Below are 12,592 nucleotides of genomic sequence, written 5' to 3' on the forward strand. Positions count from 1 at the left end.
GTATGGAGGTGTTCTCCTGGTCTGTGATGCTCAGGATCTGCACATTTACGTCTCTATAGTTGTGGCTGAGGCTGATCCCCTCACCTGTGCATTGCTGGGGAGACACCTGTGTATGCAGTGTGCTGGAGATTCTCCCAGTCATTTCTAGAGGTTGTTTTCCCCATCCCCCTCCTGTACATCTGGCAAGGAAGGGCCCCATGCTGTAATCTTCCCGGACACCCATGTACCCGCTGCGCCAAATTTGGAGTCAAACGGTTCCGGCATTCAGAAGTCTATAGAGGACAGACAGACAGACAGAGGTAGTGTGTTTGATGCAGGGGAAGGCCAGTATGGTATGATGTAAGGGTCTCAGTACTGGGTATATAGGGCATCTATAATGTAAGGGTCTCAGTACTTGGGTATATAGGGGATCTATGATGTAAGGGTCTCAGTACTGGGTATATAGGGGATCTATAATGTAAGGGTCTCAGTACTGGGTATATAGGGCATCTATAATGTAAGGGTCTCAGTACTGGGTATATAGGGGATCTATGATGTAAGGGTCTCAGTATTGGGTATATAGGGGATCTATGATGTAAGGGTCTCAGTACTGGGTATATAGGGGATCTATGATGTAAGGGTCTCAGTACTGGGTATATAGGGGATTATGATGTAAGAGGGCAGTAATGGGTAATATAGGGGATCTATGATGTAAAGGGTCTCAGTACTGGGTATATAGGGGATCTATGATTAGGGTCTCAGTACTGGGTATATAGGGGATCTATGATGTAAGGGTCTCAGTACTGGGTATGATAGGGCATCTATGATGTAAGGTCTCAGTACTGGGGTATATAGGGGGATCTATGATGTAAGGGTCTCAGTACTGGGTATATAGGGGATCTATAATGTAAGGGTCTCAGTACTGGGTATATAGGGGATCTATAATGTAAGGGTCTCAGTACTGGGTTAATAGGGGATCTATGATGTAAGGGTCTCAGTACTGGGTATATAGGGGATCTATGATGTAAGGGTCTCAGTACTGGGTATATAGGGGATCTATGATGTAAGGGTCTCAGTACTGGGTATATAGGGGATCTATGATGTAAGGGTCTCAGTACTGGGTATATAGGGGATCTATAATGTAAGGGTCTCAGTACTGGGTATATAGGGGATCTATAATGTAAGGGGTCTCAGTACTGGGTATATAGGGCATCTATAATGTAAGGGTCTCAGTACTGGGTATATAGGGGATCTATGATGTAAGGGTCTCAGTACTGGGTATATAGGGGATCTATGATGTAAGGGTCTCAGTATTGGGTATATAGGGGATCTATGATGTAAGGGTCTCAGTACTGGGTATATAGAGGATCTATGATGTAAGGGTCTCAGTACTGGGTATATAGGGGATCTATAATGTAATGGTCTCAGTACTGGGTATATAGGGGATCTATGATGTAAGGGTATCAGTACTGGGTATATAGGGCATCTATAATGTAAGGGTCTCAGTACTGGGTATATAGGGGATCTATGATGTAAGGGTCTCAGTATTGGGTATATAGGGGATCTATGATGTAAGGGTCTCAGTACTGGGTATATAGGGCATCTATAATGTAAGGGTCTCAGTACTGGGTATATAGGGCATCTATAATGTAAGGGTCTCAGTACTGGGTATATAGGGGATCTATGATGTAAGGGTCTCAGTACTGGGTATATAGGGGATCTATGATGTAAGGGTCTCAGTATTGGGTATATAGGGGATCTATGATGTAAGGGTCTCAGTACTGGGTATATAGGGGATCTATGATGTAAGGGTCTCAGTACTGGGTATATAGGGGATCTATAATGTAATGGTCTCAGTACTGGGTATATAGGGGATCTATAATGTAATGGTCTCAGTACTGGGTAATACCTAGGGGATCTATGATGTAAGGGTCTCAGTACTGGGTATATAGGGGATCTATAATGTAAGGGTCTCAGTACTGGGTATATAGGGCATCTATAATGTAAGGGTCTCAGTACTGGGTATATAGGGGATCTATGATGTAAGGGTCTCAGTACTGGGTATATAGGGGATCTATGATGTAAGGGTCTCAGTATTGGGTATATAGGGGATCTATGATGTAAGGGTCTCAGTACTGGGTATATAGGGGATCTATGATGTAAGGGTCTCAGTACTAGGTATATAGGGCATCTATAATGTAAGGGTCTCAGTACTGGGTATATAGGGGATCTATGATGTAAGGGTCTCAGTACTGGGTATATAGGGGATCTATAATGTAAGGGTCTCAGTACTGGGTATATAGGGGATCTATGATGTAAGGGTCTCAGTACTGGGTATATAGGGGATCTATGATGTAAGGGTCTCAGTACTGGGTATATAGGGGATCTATAATGTAATGGTCTCAGTACTGGGTATATAGGGGATCTATAATGTAATGGTCTCAGTACTGGGTATATAGGGGATCTATGATGTAAGGGTCTCAGTACTGGGTATATAGGGGATCTATAATGTAATGGTCTCAGTACTGGGTATATAGGGGATCTATAATGTAATGGTCTCAGTACTGGGTATATAGGGGATCTATGATGTAAGGGTCTCAGTACTGGGTATATAGGGGATCTATAATGTAAGGGTCTCAGTACTGGGTATATAGGGCATCTATAATGTAAGGGTCTCAGTACTGGGTATATAGGGGATCTATGATGTAAGGGTCTCAGTACTGGGTATATAGGGGATCTATGATGTAAGGGTCTCAGTATTGGGTATATAGGGGATCTATGATGTAAGGGTCTCAGTACTGGGTATATAGGGGATCTATGATGTAAGGGTCTCAGTACTAGGTATATAGGGCATCTATAATGTAAGGGTCTCAGTACTGGGTATATAGGGGATCTATGATGTAAGGGTCTCAGTACTGGGTATATAGGGGATCTATGATGTAAGGGTCTCAGTATTGGGTATATAGGGGATCTATGATGTAAGAGGCACATATATCCTTATGTTCCCGTGTATGAGGGATAGTATAATATCAGCCATATCCCTGTGAGGTAAGGTGTATTACAGCTCCAGGAGCCGATCCTCCGATCCTTCTGTAAGGAGAGGAGCGCAGCCCGGGGATACAGTGTATCACAAGGTATCTGAGCCGTATATATCTGCTGCACTAAAACACCCAGGAGACAAGGAGGATGCCTGCCGCCCCTCCCCCTCCGCTGCCGGACTGGGGACATCTGTATGGCGACATACACACACTCTCTATTATCACCCGCGGTTGTTATTCTCAGCCGGACATTGCTGGGCCAAGGTGGTAGCATCCTGAGCTAGTTACAGCCAGCAGCTATAGCATTATATAGGAGAAACATCGATTATAGTATCGATAATAATAGTATCAGGAGGGCCAGTAGTGGTATAGGTAATAATAGGGAGTAATAATAGTAGTATAGGTAATAATAGGGAGTAATAATAGTAGTATAGGTAATAATAGGGAGTAATAATAGTAGTATAGGTAATAATAGTAGTATAGGTAATAATAGTAGTATAGGTAATAATAGGGAGTAATAATAGTAGTATAGGTAATAATAGGAGTAATAGTAATATAGGTAAATAATAGGGAGTAATAATAGTAGTATAGGTAATAATAGTAGTATAGGCAATAATAGGGAGTAATAATAGTAGTATAGGTAATAATAGTAGTATAGGCAATAATAGGGAGTAATAATAGTAGTATAGGTAATAATAGGGAGTAATAATAGTAGTATAGGTAATAATAAGTAGTAATAATAGTAGTATAGGTAATAATAGGTAGTAATAATAGTAGTATAGGTAATAATAGGGAGTAATAATAGTAGTATAGGTAATAATAGGAGTAATAATAGTAGTATAGGTATAATAGGGAGTAATAATAGTAGTATAGGCAAATAGGGAGTAATAATAGTAGTATAGGTAATAATAGGGAGTAATAATAGTAGTATAGGTAATAATAGTAGTATAGGCAATAATAGGGAGTAATAATAGTAGTATAGGTAATAATAGGGAGTAATAATAGTAGTATAGGCAATAATAGGGAGTAATAATAGTAGTATAGGTAATAATAAGTAGTAATAATAGTAGTATAGGTAATAATAGGGAGTAATAATAGTAGTATAGGTAATAATAGGGAGTAATAATAGTAGTATAGGTAATAATAGGGAGTAATAATAGTAGTATAGGCAATAATAGGGAGTAATAATAGTAGTATAGGTAATAATAGGGAGTAATAATAGTAGTATCGGTAATAATAGGGGAGTAATCATAGTACGTTATATGGTAATAATAGGGAGTAATAAATAGTAGTATAGGTAATAATAGGGAGTATAATAGTAGTATAGGTAGAATCAGTAGTATCGGTCCTATAGGGAGTAATAATATTAGTATAGGTAATAATAGGGAGTAATAATATTAGTATAGGTAATAATAGGGAGTAATAATAGTAGTATAGGTAATAATAATAGTATCAGGACGGCCAGTAGTGGTATAGGTAGTAGTAGGTGATGGTGGTGGTGGTAGTACAGGTAATAGTAGTAGTATAGGTAATAGTAGGTGGTGGTAGTAGTACAGGTAATAGTAGGTGGTGGTAGTAGTACAGGTAATAGTAGTAGTATAGGTAATAGTAGGTGGTGATGGTGGTGGTAGTAGTATAGGTAGTAGTAGTAGGTGATGGTGGTGGTAGTAGTAGTACAGGTAGTAGTAGTAGTACAGGTAATAGTAGGTGGTGATGGTGGTGGTAGTAGTACAGGTAATAGTAGTAGTATAGGTAATAGTAGGTGATGGTGGTGGTAGTAGTACAGGTAATAGTAGTAGAACAGGTAATAGTAGGTGATGGTGGTGGTAGTAGTATAGGTAATAGTAGTAGTATAGGTAATAGTAGCAGTATAGGTAATAGATGGTGATGGTGGTGGTAGTAGTAGGTGGTGATGGTGGTGGTAGTAGTATAGGTAATAGTAGGTGATGGTGGTGGTAGTAGTATAGGTAATAGTAGGTGATGGTGGTGGTAGTAGTATAGGTAGTAGTAGGTGGTGATGGTGGTGGTAGTAGTATAGGTAGTAGTAGGTGGTGATGGTGGTGGTAGTAGTACAGGTAATAGTAGTAGTATAGGTAATAGTAGTAGTATAGGTAATAGTAGGTGGTGATGGTGGTAGTAGTATAGGTAATAGTAGGTGATGGTGGTGGTAGTAGTATAGGTAATAGTAGGTGATGGTGGTGGTAGTAGTATAGGTAGTAGTAGGTGATGGTGGTGGTAGTAGTACAGGTAATAGTAGTAGTATAGGTAATAGTAGGTGATGGTGGTGGTAGTAGTACAGGTAATAGTAGTAGTACAGGTAATAGTAGGTGATGGTGGTGGTAGTAGTACAGGTAATAGTAGTAGTATAGGTAATAGTAGGTGATGGTGGTGGTGGTAGTACAGGTAATAGTAGTAGTATAGGTAGTAGTAGCAGGTGATGGTGGTGGTAGTAGTACAGGTAATAGTAGTAGTATAGGTAATAGATGGTGATGGTGGTGGTAGTAGTATAGGTAATAGTAGGTGATGGTGGTGGTAGTAGTACAGGTAATAGTAGTAGTATAGGTAATAGTAGGTGGTGATGGTGGTGGTAGTAGTATAGGTAGTAGTAGTAGGTGATGGTGGTGGTAGTAGTACAGGTAATAGTAGGTGGTGGTAGTAGTACAGGTAATAGTAGTAGTATAGGTAATAGTAGGTGGTGATGGTGGTGGTAGTAGTATAGGTAGTAGTAGTAGGTGATGGTGGTGGTAGTAGTAGTACAGGTAGTAGTAGTAGTACAGGTAATAGTAGGTGGTGATGGTGGTGGTAGTAGTACAGGTAATAGTAGTAGTATAGGTAATAGTAGGTGATGGTGGTGGTAGTAGTATAGGTAGTAGTAGTAGGTGATGGTGGTGGTAGTATAGGTAATAGTAGCAGTATAGGTAGTAGTAGTAGGTGATGGTGGTGGTAGTAGTAGTACAGGTAATAGTAGTAGTATAGGTAATAGTAGGTGGTGATGGTGGTGGTAGTAGTAGTTCAGGTAGTAGTAGTAGTACAGGTAATAGTAGGTAGTAATAGTTGTTGTTGTGGTTTGGTACACTCCATAGAATGTATAGAATAGGTTACACCCTCCTGGCTGGAGGATCGCAGCTTCTGCTCGTCATTATATAGTCTGTGGGTTATTACCAGTGTTGCGGAGTTTCTATCTTCAGGTTATTATATATTACAGATGTTTCTAGTAGTTTAATATAGAAAGAGTATTATTCCCCTTCTTATTATGTAGTATGACAGTAAGAGCTACTACTGGTATTATATACAGTTATATAGTGGTGTTATATGATGTATACAAAGTATTATTATTATACGCTGTATATACCGGCTGCTATTTCTCCTATTATGTGGAGTATAATGGTGGCATCACATGCTGTACATCGATACTGTGTTATTTCTAGTATCATATAAACATTATATATCTGTATACACCGGGTATGTTATACACGTAATCGTATACAGATGGTATATTGGTAGCATCTTATGTTATATACAAATATAGATATATATAGTGCAAATGGTATATACAATGTTTATAGTAGTATATGTTGTACAAGGAATGGTATCAATATTACGTTCTATACAGACTGTTATTACTAGTATTGTATAATGTTATCTACAGTCTGATATTAGAAGTATCACATGTTATATACAACGTGGCATTGATGTGTGTTCTGTGCAGGGGGTAGAAGTAGTATGTGATATAGAATGTGGTGTAGTAGTGTTATCTTATACAGAGAGGTATCAGTAGTATACATGTTATATACAGGATCGTAGTATATAATGTACAGGGAATAGTAATAATATTATATGTTGCATATAAATACACAGCCTGATATCAGTAGTATCATATGTGATAAAGACAGTAGTGTAATAATATTATGTTATATTAAACGTGGTATTAATAGCTTTACATGTTATATACAGAGCAGTATTATATGTTATATACAGAGCAGTATTATGTTATATACAGAGCAGTATTACTACTATATGTTATATACAGAGCAGTATTATGTTATATACAGAGCAGTATTACTACTATATGTTATATACAGAGCAGTGTTATGTTATATACAGAGCAGTATTATATGTTATATACAGAGCAGTATTATATGTTATATACAGAGCAGTATTACTATTATGTTATATACAGAGCAGTATTACATGTTATATACAGAGCAGTATTATGTTATATACAGAGCAGTATTACTATTATATGTTATATACAGAGCTGTATTATATGTTATATACAGAGCAGTATTACTATTATATGTTATATACAGAGCAGTATTACTATTATGTTATATACAGTGCAGTATTACATGTTATATACAGAGCAGTATTATGTTATATACAGAGCAGTATTACTATTATATGTTATATACAGAGCAGTATTATATGTTATATACAGAGCAGTATTATGTTATATACAGAGCAGTATTACTATTATATGTTATATACAGAGCTGTATTATATGTTATATACAGAGCAGTATTACTATTATATGTTATATACAGAGCAGTATTACTATTATGTTATATACAGAGCAGTATTATATGTTATATACAGAGCAGTATTATATGTTATATACAGAGCAGTATTACTATTATATGTTATATACAGAGCAGTATTACTATTATGTTATATACAGAGCAGTATTATATGTTATATACAGAGCAGTATTATATGTTATATACAGAGCAGTATTACTATTATATGTTATATACAGAGCAGTATTACTATTATGTTATATACAGAGCAGTATTATATGTTATATACAGAGCAGTATTATATGTTATATACAGAGCAGTATTACTATTATATGTTATATACAGAGCAGTATTACTATTATATGTTATATACAGAGCAGTATTACTACTATATGTTATATACAGAGCTGTATTATATGTTATATACAGAGCAGTATTACTACTATATGTTATATACAGAGCAGTATTATGTTATATACAGAGCAGTATTATGTTATATACAAAGCAGTATTATATGTTATATACAGAGCAGTATTACTACTATATGTTATATACAGAGCAGTATTATGTTATATACAGAGCAGTATTATATGTTATATACAGAGCAGTATTACTATTATGTTATATACAGAGCAGTATTAACTATTATATGTTATATACAGAGCTGTATTACTATTGTGTTATATACAGAGCAGTATTACTATTATGTTATATACAGAGCAGTATTACTATTGTATGTTATATACAGAGCAGTATTAGTATTATATGTTATATACAGAGCAGTATTACTATTATATGTTATATACAGAGCAGTATTATATGTTATATACAGAGCAGTATTATATGTTATATACAGAGCAGTATTATATGTTATATACAGAGCAGTATTATATGTTATATACAGAGCAGTATTATGTTATATACAGAGCAGTATTACTATTATATGTTATATACAGAGCTATATGTTATATACAGAGCAGTATTGTATGTTATATACAGAGCAGTATTATGTTATATACAGAGCAGTATTATATGTTATATACAGAGCAGTATTACTATTATGTTATATACAGAGCAGTATTAACTATTATGTTATATACAGAGCTGTATTACTATTGTGTTATATACAGAGCAGTATTACTATTATTATATGTTATATACAGAGCAGTATTATATGTTATATACAGAGCAGTATTATATGTTATATACAGAGCAGTATTATGTTATATACAGAGCAGTATTACTATTATATGTTATATACAGAGCTGTATTATATGTTATATACAGAGCAGTATTACTATTATATGTTATATACAGAGCAGTATTACTATTATGTTATATACAGAGCAGTATTATATGTTATATACAGAGCAGTATTATATGTTATATACAGAGCAGTATTACTATTATATGTTATATACAGAGCTGTATTACTATTATGTTATATACAGAGCAGTATTATATGTTATATACAGAGCAGTATTATATGTTATATACAGAGCAGTATTACTATTATATGTTATATACAGAGCAGTATTATATGTTATATACAGAGCAGTATTACTATTATATGTTATATACAGAGCAGTATTACTATTATATGTTATATACAGAGCAGTATTACATGTTATATACAGAGCAGTATTACTACTATATGTTATATACAGAGCAGTATTATGTTATATACAGAGCAGTATTATATGTTATATACAGAGCAGTATTACTATTATGTTATATACAGAGCAGTATTAACTATTATATGTTATATACAGAGCTGTATTACTATTGTGTTATATACAGAGCAGTATTACTATTATGTTATATACAGAGCAGTATTACTATTGTATGTTATATATAGAGCAGTATTAGTATTATATGTTATATACAGAGCAGTATTACTATTATATGTTATATACAGAGCAGTATTATATGTTATATACAGAGCTGTATTACTATTGTACGTTATATACCGAGCAGTATTACTATTATGGTATATATAGAGCAGTATTACTATTATATGTTATATACAGAGCAGTATCACTAGTATATGTTATATACAGAGCTGTATTACTATTATATGTTATATACAGAGCTGTATTACTATTGTATGTTATATACAGAGCAGTATTAGTATTATATGTTATATATAGAGCAGTATTGTATGTTATATACAGAGCAGTATTACTATTATATGTTATATACAGAGCAGTATTAGTATTATATGTTATATACAGAGCAGTATTACATGTTATATACAGAGCAGTATTACTATTATATGTTATATACAGAGCAGTATTACATGTTATATACAGAGCAGTATTATATGTTATATACAGAGCAGTATTAGTATTATATGTTATATATAGAGCAGTATTGTATGTTATATACAGAGCAGTATTACTATTATATGTTATATACAGAGCTGTATTATATGTTATATACAGAGCTGTATTACTATTATATGTTATATACAGAGCTGTATTATATGTTATATACAGAGCAGTATTACTATTATATGTTATATACAGAGCAGTATTAGTATTATATGTTATATACAGAGCAGTATTACTATTATATGTTATATACAGAGCAGTATTAGTATTATATGTTATATACAGAGCTGTATTACTATTATATGTTATATACAGAGCAGTATTAATATTATATGTTATATACAGAGCAGTATTGTATGTTATATACAGAGCAGTATTACTATTATGTTATATACAGAGCAGTATTACTATGGTATGTTATATACAGAGCAGTATCACTAGTATATGTTATATACAGAGCTGTATTACTATTGTATGTTATATACAGAGCTGTAATATACATAGCAGTATTACTAGTGTATGTTATATACAGAGCAGTATTAGGTATTGTATGTTATATACAGAGCAGTATTACTATTATATGTTATATAGAGATGGTATCAGCAGTTTTATAGTATTATTCATGTTATATACCCCGTAGTACTTGCAGTTATACATGAGTGTTAGTGAGATACACTATATACAAGATGATGCTTTTAGTACTATCATATGCTACACGCAGATAACATAGCTGATATTATGTGTTATGTATTATATATATAATGTTATATAAAACGTATCTCTATATTTCATATATCGGGTGATATTAGTGCCGTATAATGTCATATACAGAATAATTGTAGTATTCTATCGTACATAACAAATAATGACATGTGGTATATATGTTATGTACAGCGGGGTCCGGAGTCTTCTGTGTAACATATGGTATATATGGTGTAGTATTATATGGTAGCACAGTATAGTAGTAATCTAATATATATGGTGTAGTATTATATGGTAGCACAGTATAGTAGTAATCTAATATATATGGTGTAGTATTATATGGTAGCACAGTATAGTAGTAATCTAATATATATGGTGTAGTATTATATGGTAGCACAGTATAGTAGTAATCTAATATATATGGTGTAGTATTATATGGTAGCACAGTATAGTAGTCACCCATTACTTATTATTATAGGTCCGGTCGCTGTTGTGTACTGTATATGCTATATGACCATGACGTCACACTGTAGTAGTATCCTGATGATGATGATGATTGTTATGTTGCTGGGAGCTCAGCCCATCTTGTGGATTATGATATAGATATTTCCAGGGACACGACTATTTGGCGTCAGATCTCTGCGCTCCCATTGGTCGCTCGCAGGAATGTCAGGCATATTCCAGGCTTCCTATTGGTCGCCCACACGTGCAGCTGCCTCACGTGCTTCCGGCTGAGGGGGAAAAAGTACAGAGGAGAAGCAAGAGGAGTCAGAGAGAGAAGACGGGACAGAGAGCGCGGAGTGACTGACAGCAAGCAGAGGATCGGGGTGACTGACAGCAAGCAGAGGATCGGAGTGACTGACAGCAAGCAGAGGATCGGGGTGACTGACAGCAAGCAGAGGATCGGGGTGACTGACAGCAAGCGGAGGATCGGGGTGCAGTGACAGCAAGCAGAGGATCGGGGTGACTGACAGCAAGCGGAGGATCGGGGTGCAGTGACAGCAAGCAGAGGATCGGGGTGACTGACAGCAAGCAGAGGATCGGGGTGACTAACAGCAAGCAGAAGATCGGGGTGACTGACAGCAAGCGGAGGATCGGGGTGCAGTGACTGTGGAGCACTTTATTGGGTTGTACGGAGGGTCCCCCCCATTAGGGAGCAGTGAGGGCAGAGGGTGTTGGGGTGTACGGAGGGTCCCCCCCCCCATTAGGGAGCAGTGAGGGCAGAGGGTGTTGGGGTGTACAGAGGGTCCCCCCCCATTAGGGAGCAGTGAGGGCAGAGGGTGTTGGGGTGTACAGAGGGTCCCCCCCCCATTAGGGAGCAGTGAGGGCAGAGGGTGTTGGGGTGTACAGAGGGTCCCCCCCCCATTAGGGAGCATTGAGGGCAGAGGGTGTTGGGGTGTACAGAGGGTCCCCCCCCCATTAGGGAGCAGTGAGAGCAGAGGGTGTTGGGGTGTACGGAGGGTCCCCCCCCATTAGGGAGCAGTGAGGACAGAGGGTGTTGGGGTGTACGGAGGGTCCCCCCCCCCATTAGGGAGCAGTGAGGACAGAGGGTGTTGGGGTGTACGGAGGGTCCCCCCCCCCATTAGGGAGCAGTGAGGACAGAGGGTGTTGGGGTGTACGGAGGGCCCCCCCCCCCATTAGGGAGCAGTGAGGGCAGAGGGTGTTGGGGTGTACAGAGGGTCCCCCCCCCCATTAGGGAGCAGTGAGGACAGAGGGTGTTGGGGTGTACGGAGGGTCCCCCCCCCCATTAGGGAGCAGTGAGGACAGAGGGTGTTGGGGTGTACGGAGGGCCCCCCCCCCATTAGGGAGCAGTGAGGGCAGAGGGTGTTGGGGGGCATTAGGCTGTGATGAGGATTTCGGGCTGTTAGGGCAGATTCGGGCCACAGTCTCGGGCACAGCCGGCGCTGACTCCTCCAGGGTCGCCCATCTCGGGTGGGCTCCGGGGCTGGTTGGTGCAACAATGGAGGATCAGACGGAGCACAGTCCCGGAGCCCCCAGTGAAGCGGAGAATGGGGTCTCCCCG

The 12,592-nt window shown here is 37.3% G+C and overlaps 2 protein-coding genes across 2 annotated transcripts in view; one reads left to right on the top strand and one right to left on the bottom strand.

Annotated features, from left to right (window-relative positions):
• LOC138801744 (macrophage receptor MARCO-like) overlaps positions 1-12,592 on the bottom strand; it is a 106,847-nt gene that overhangs the window by 56,243 nt on the left and 38,012 nt on the right. The gene's annotated exons all lie outside the window — the stretch shown is intronic.
• EN1 (engrailed homeobox 1) overlaps positions 11,186-12,592 on the top strand; it is an 18,352-nt gene continuing 16,945 nt past the window's right edge. Inside the window, exon 1 of the mRNA XM_069985052.1 lies at positions 11,186-12,592. This exon is cut by the window's right edge and continues 310 nt beyond it. Coding sequence (XP_069841153.1) covers positions 12,530-12,592 — 63 coding nt within the window. The 5' untranslated portion in view covers positions 11,186-12,529.

Source organism: Dendropsophus ebraccatus, chromosome 9, assembly GCF_027789765.1.
Source record: "Dendropsophus ebraccatus isolate aDenEbr1 chromosome 9, aDenEbr1.pat, whole genome shotgun sequence".
Classification (NCBI taxonomy): domain Eukaryota; kingdom Metazoa; phylum Chordata; class Amphibia; order Anura; family Hylidae; genus Dendropsophus; species Dendropsophus ebraccatus.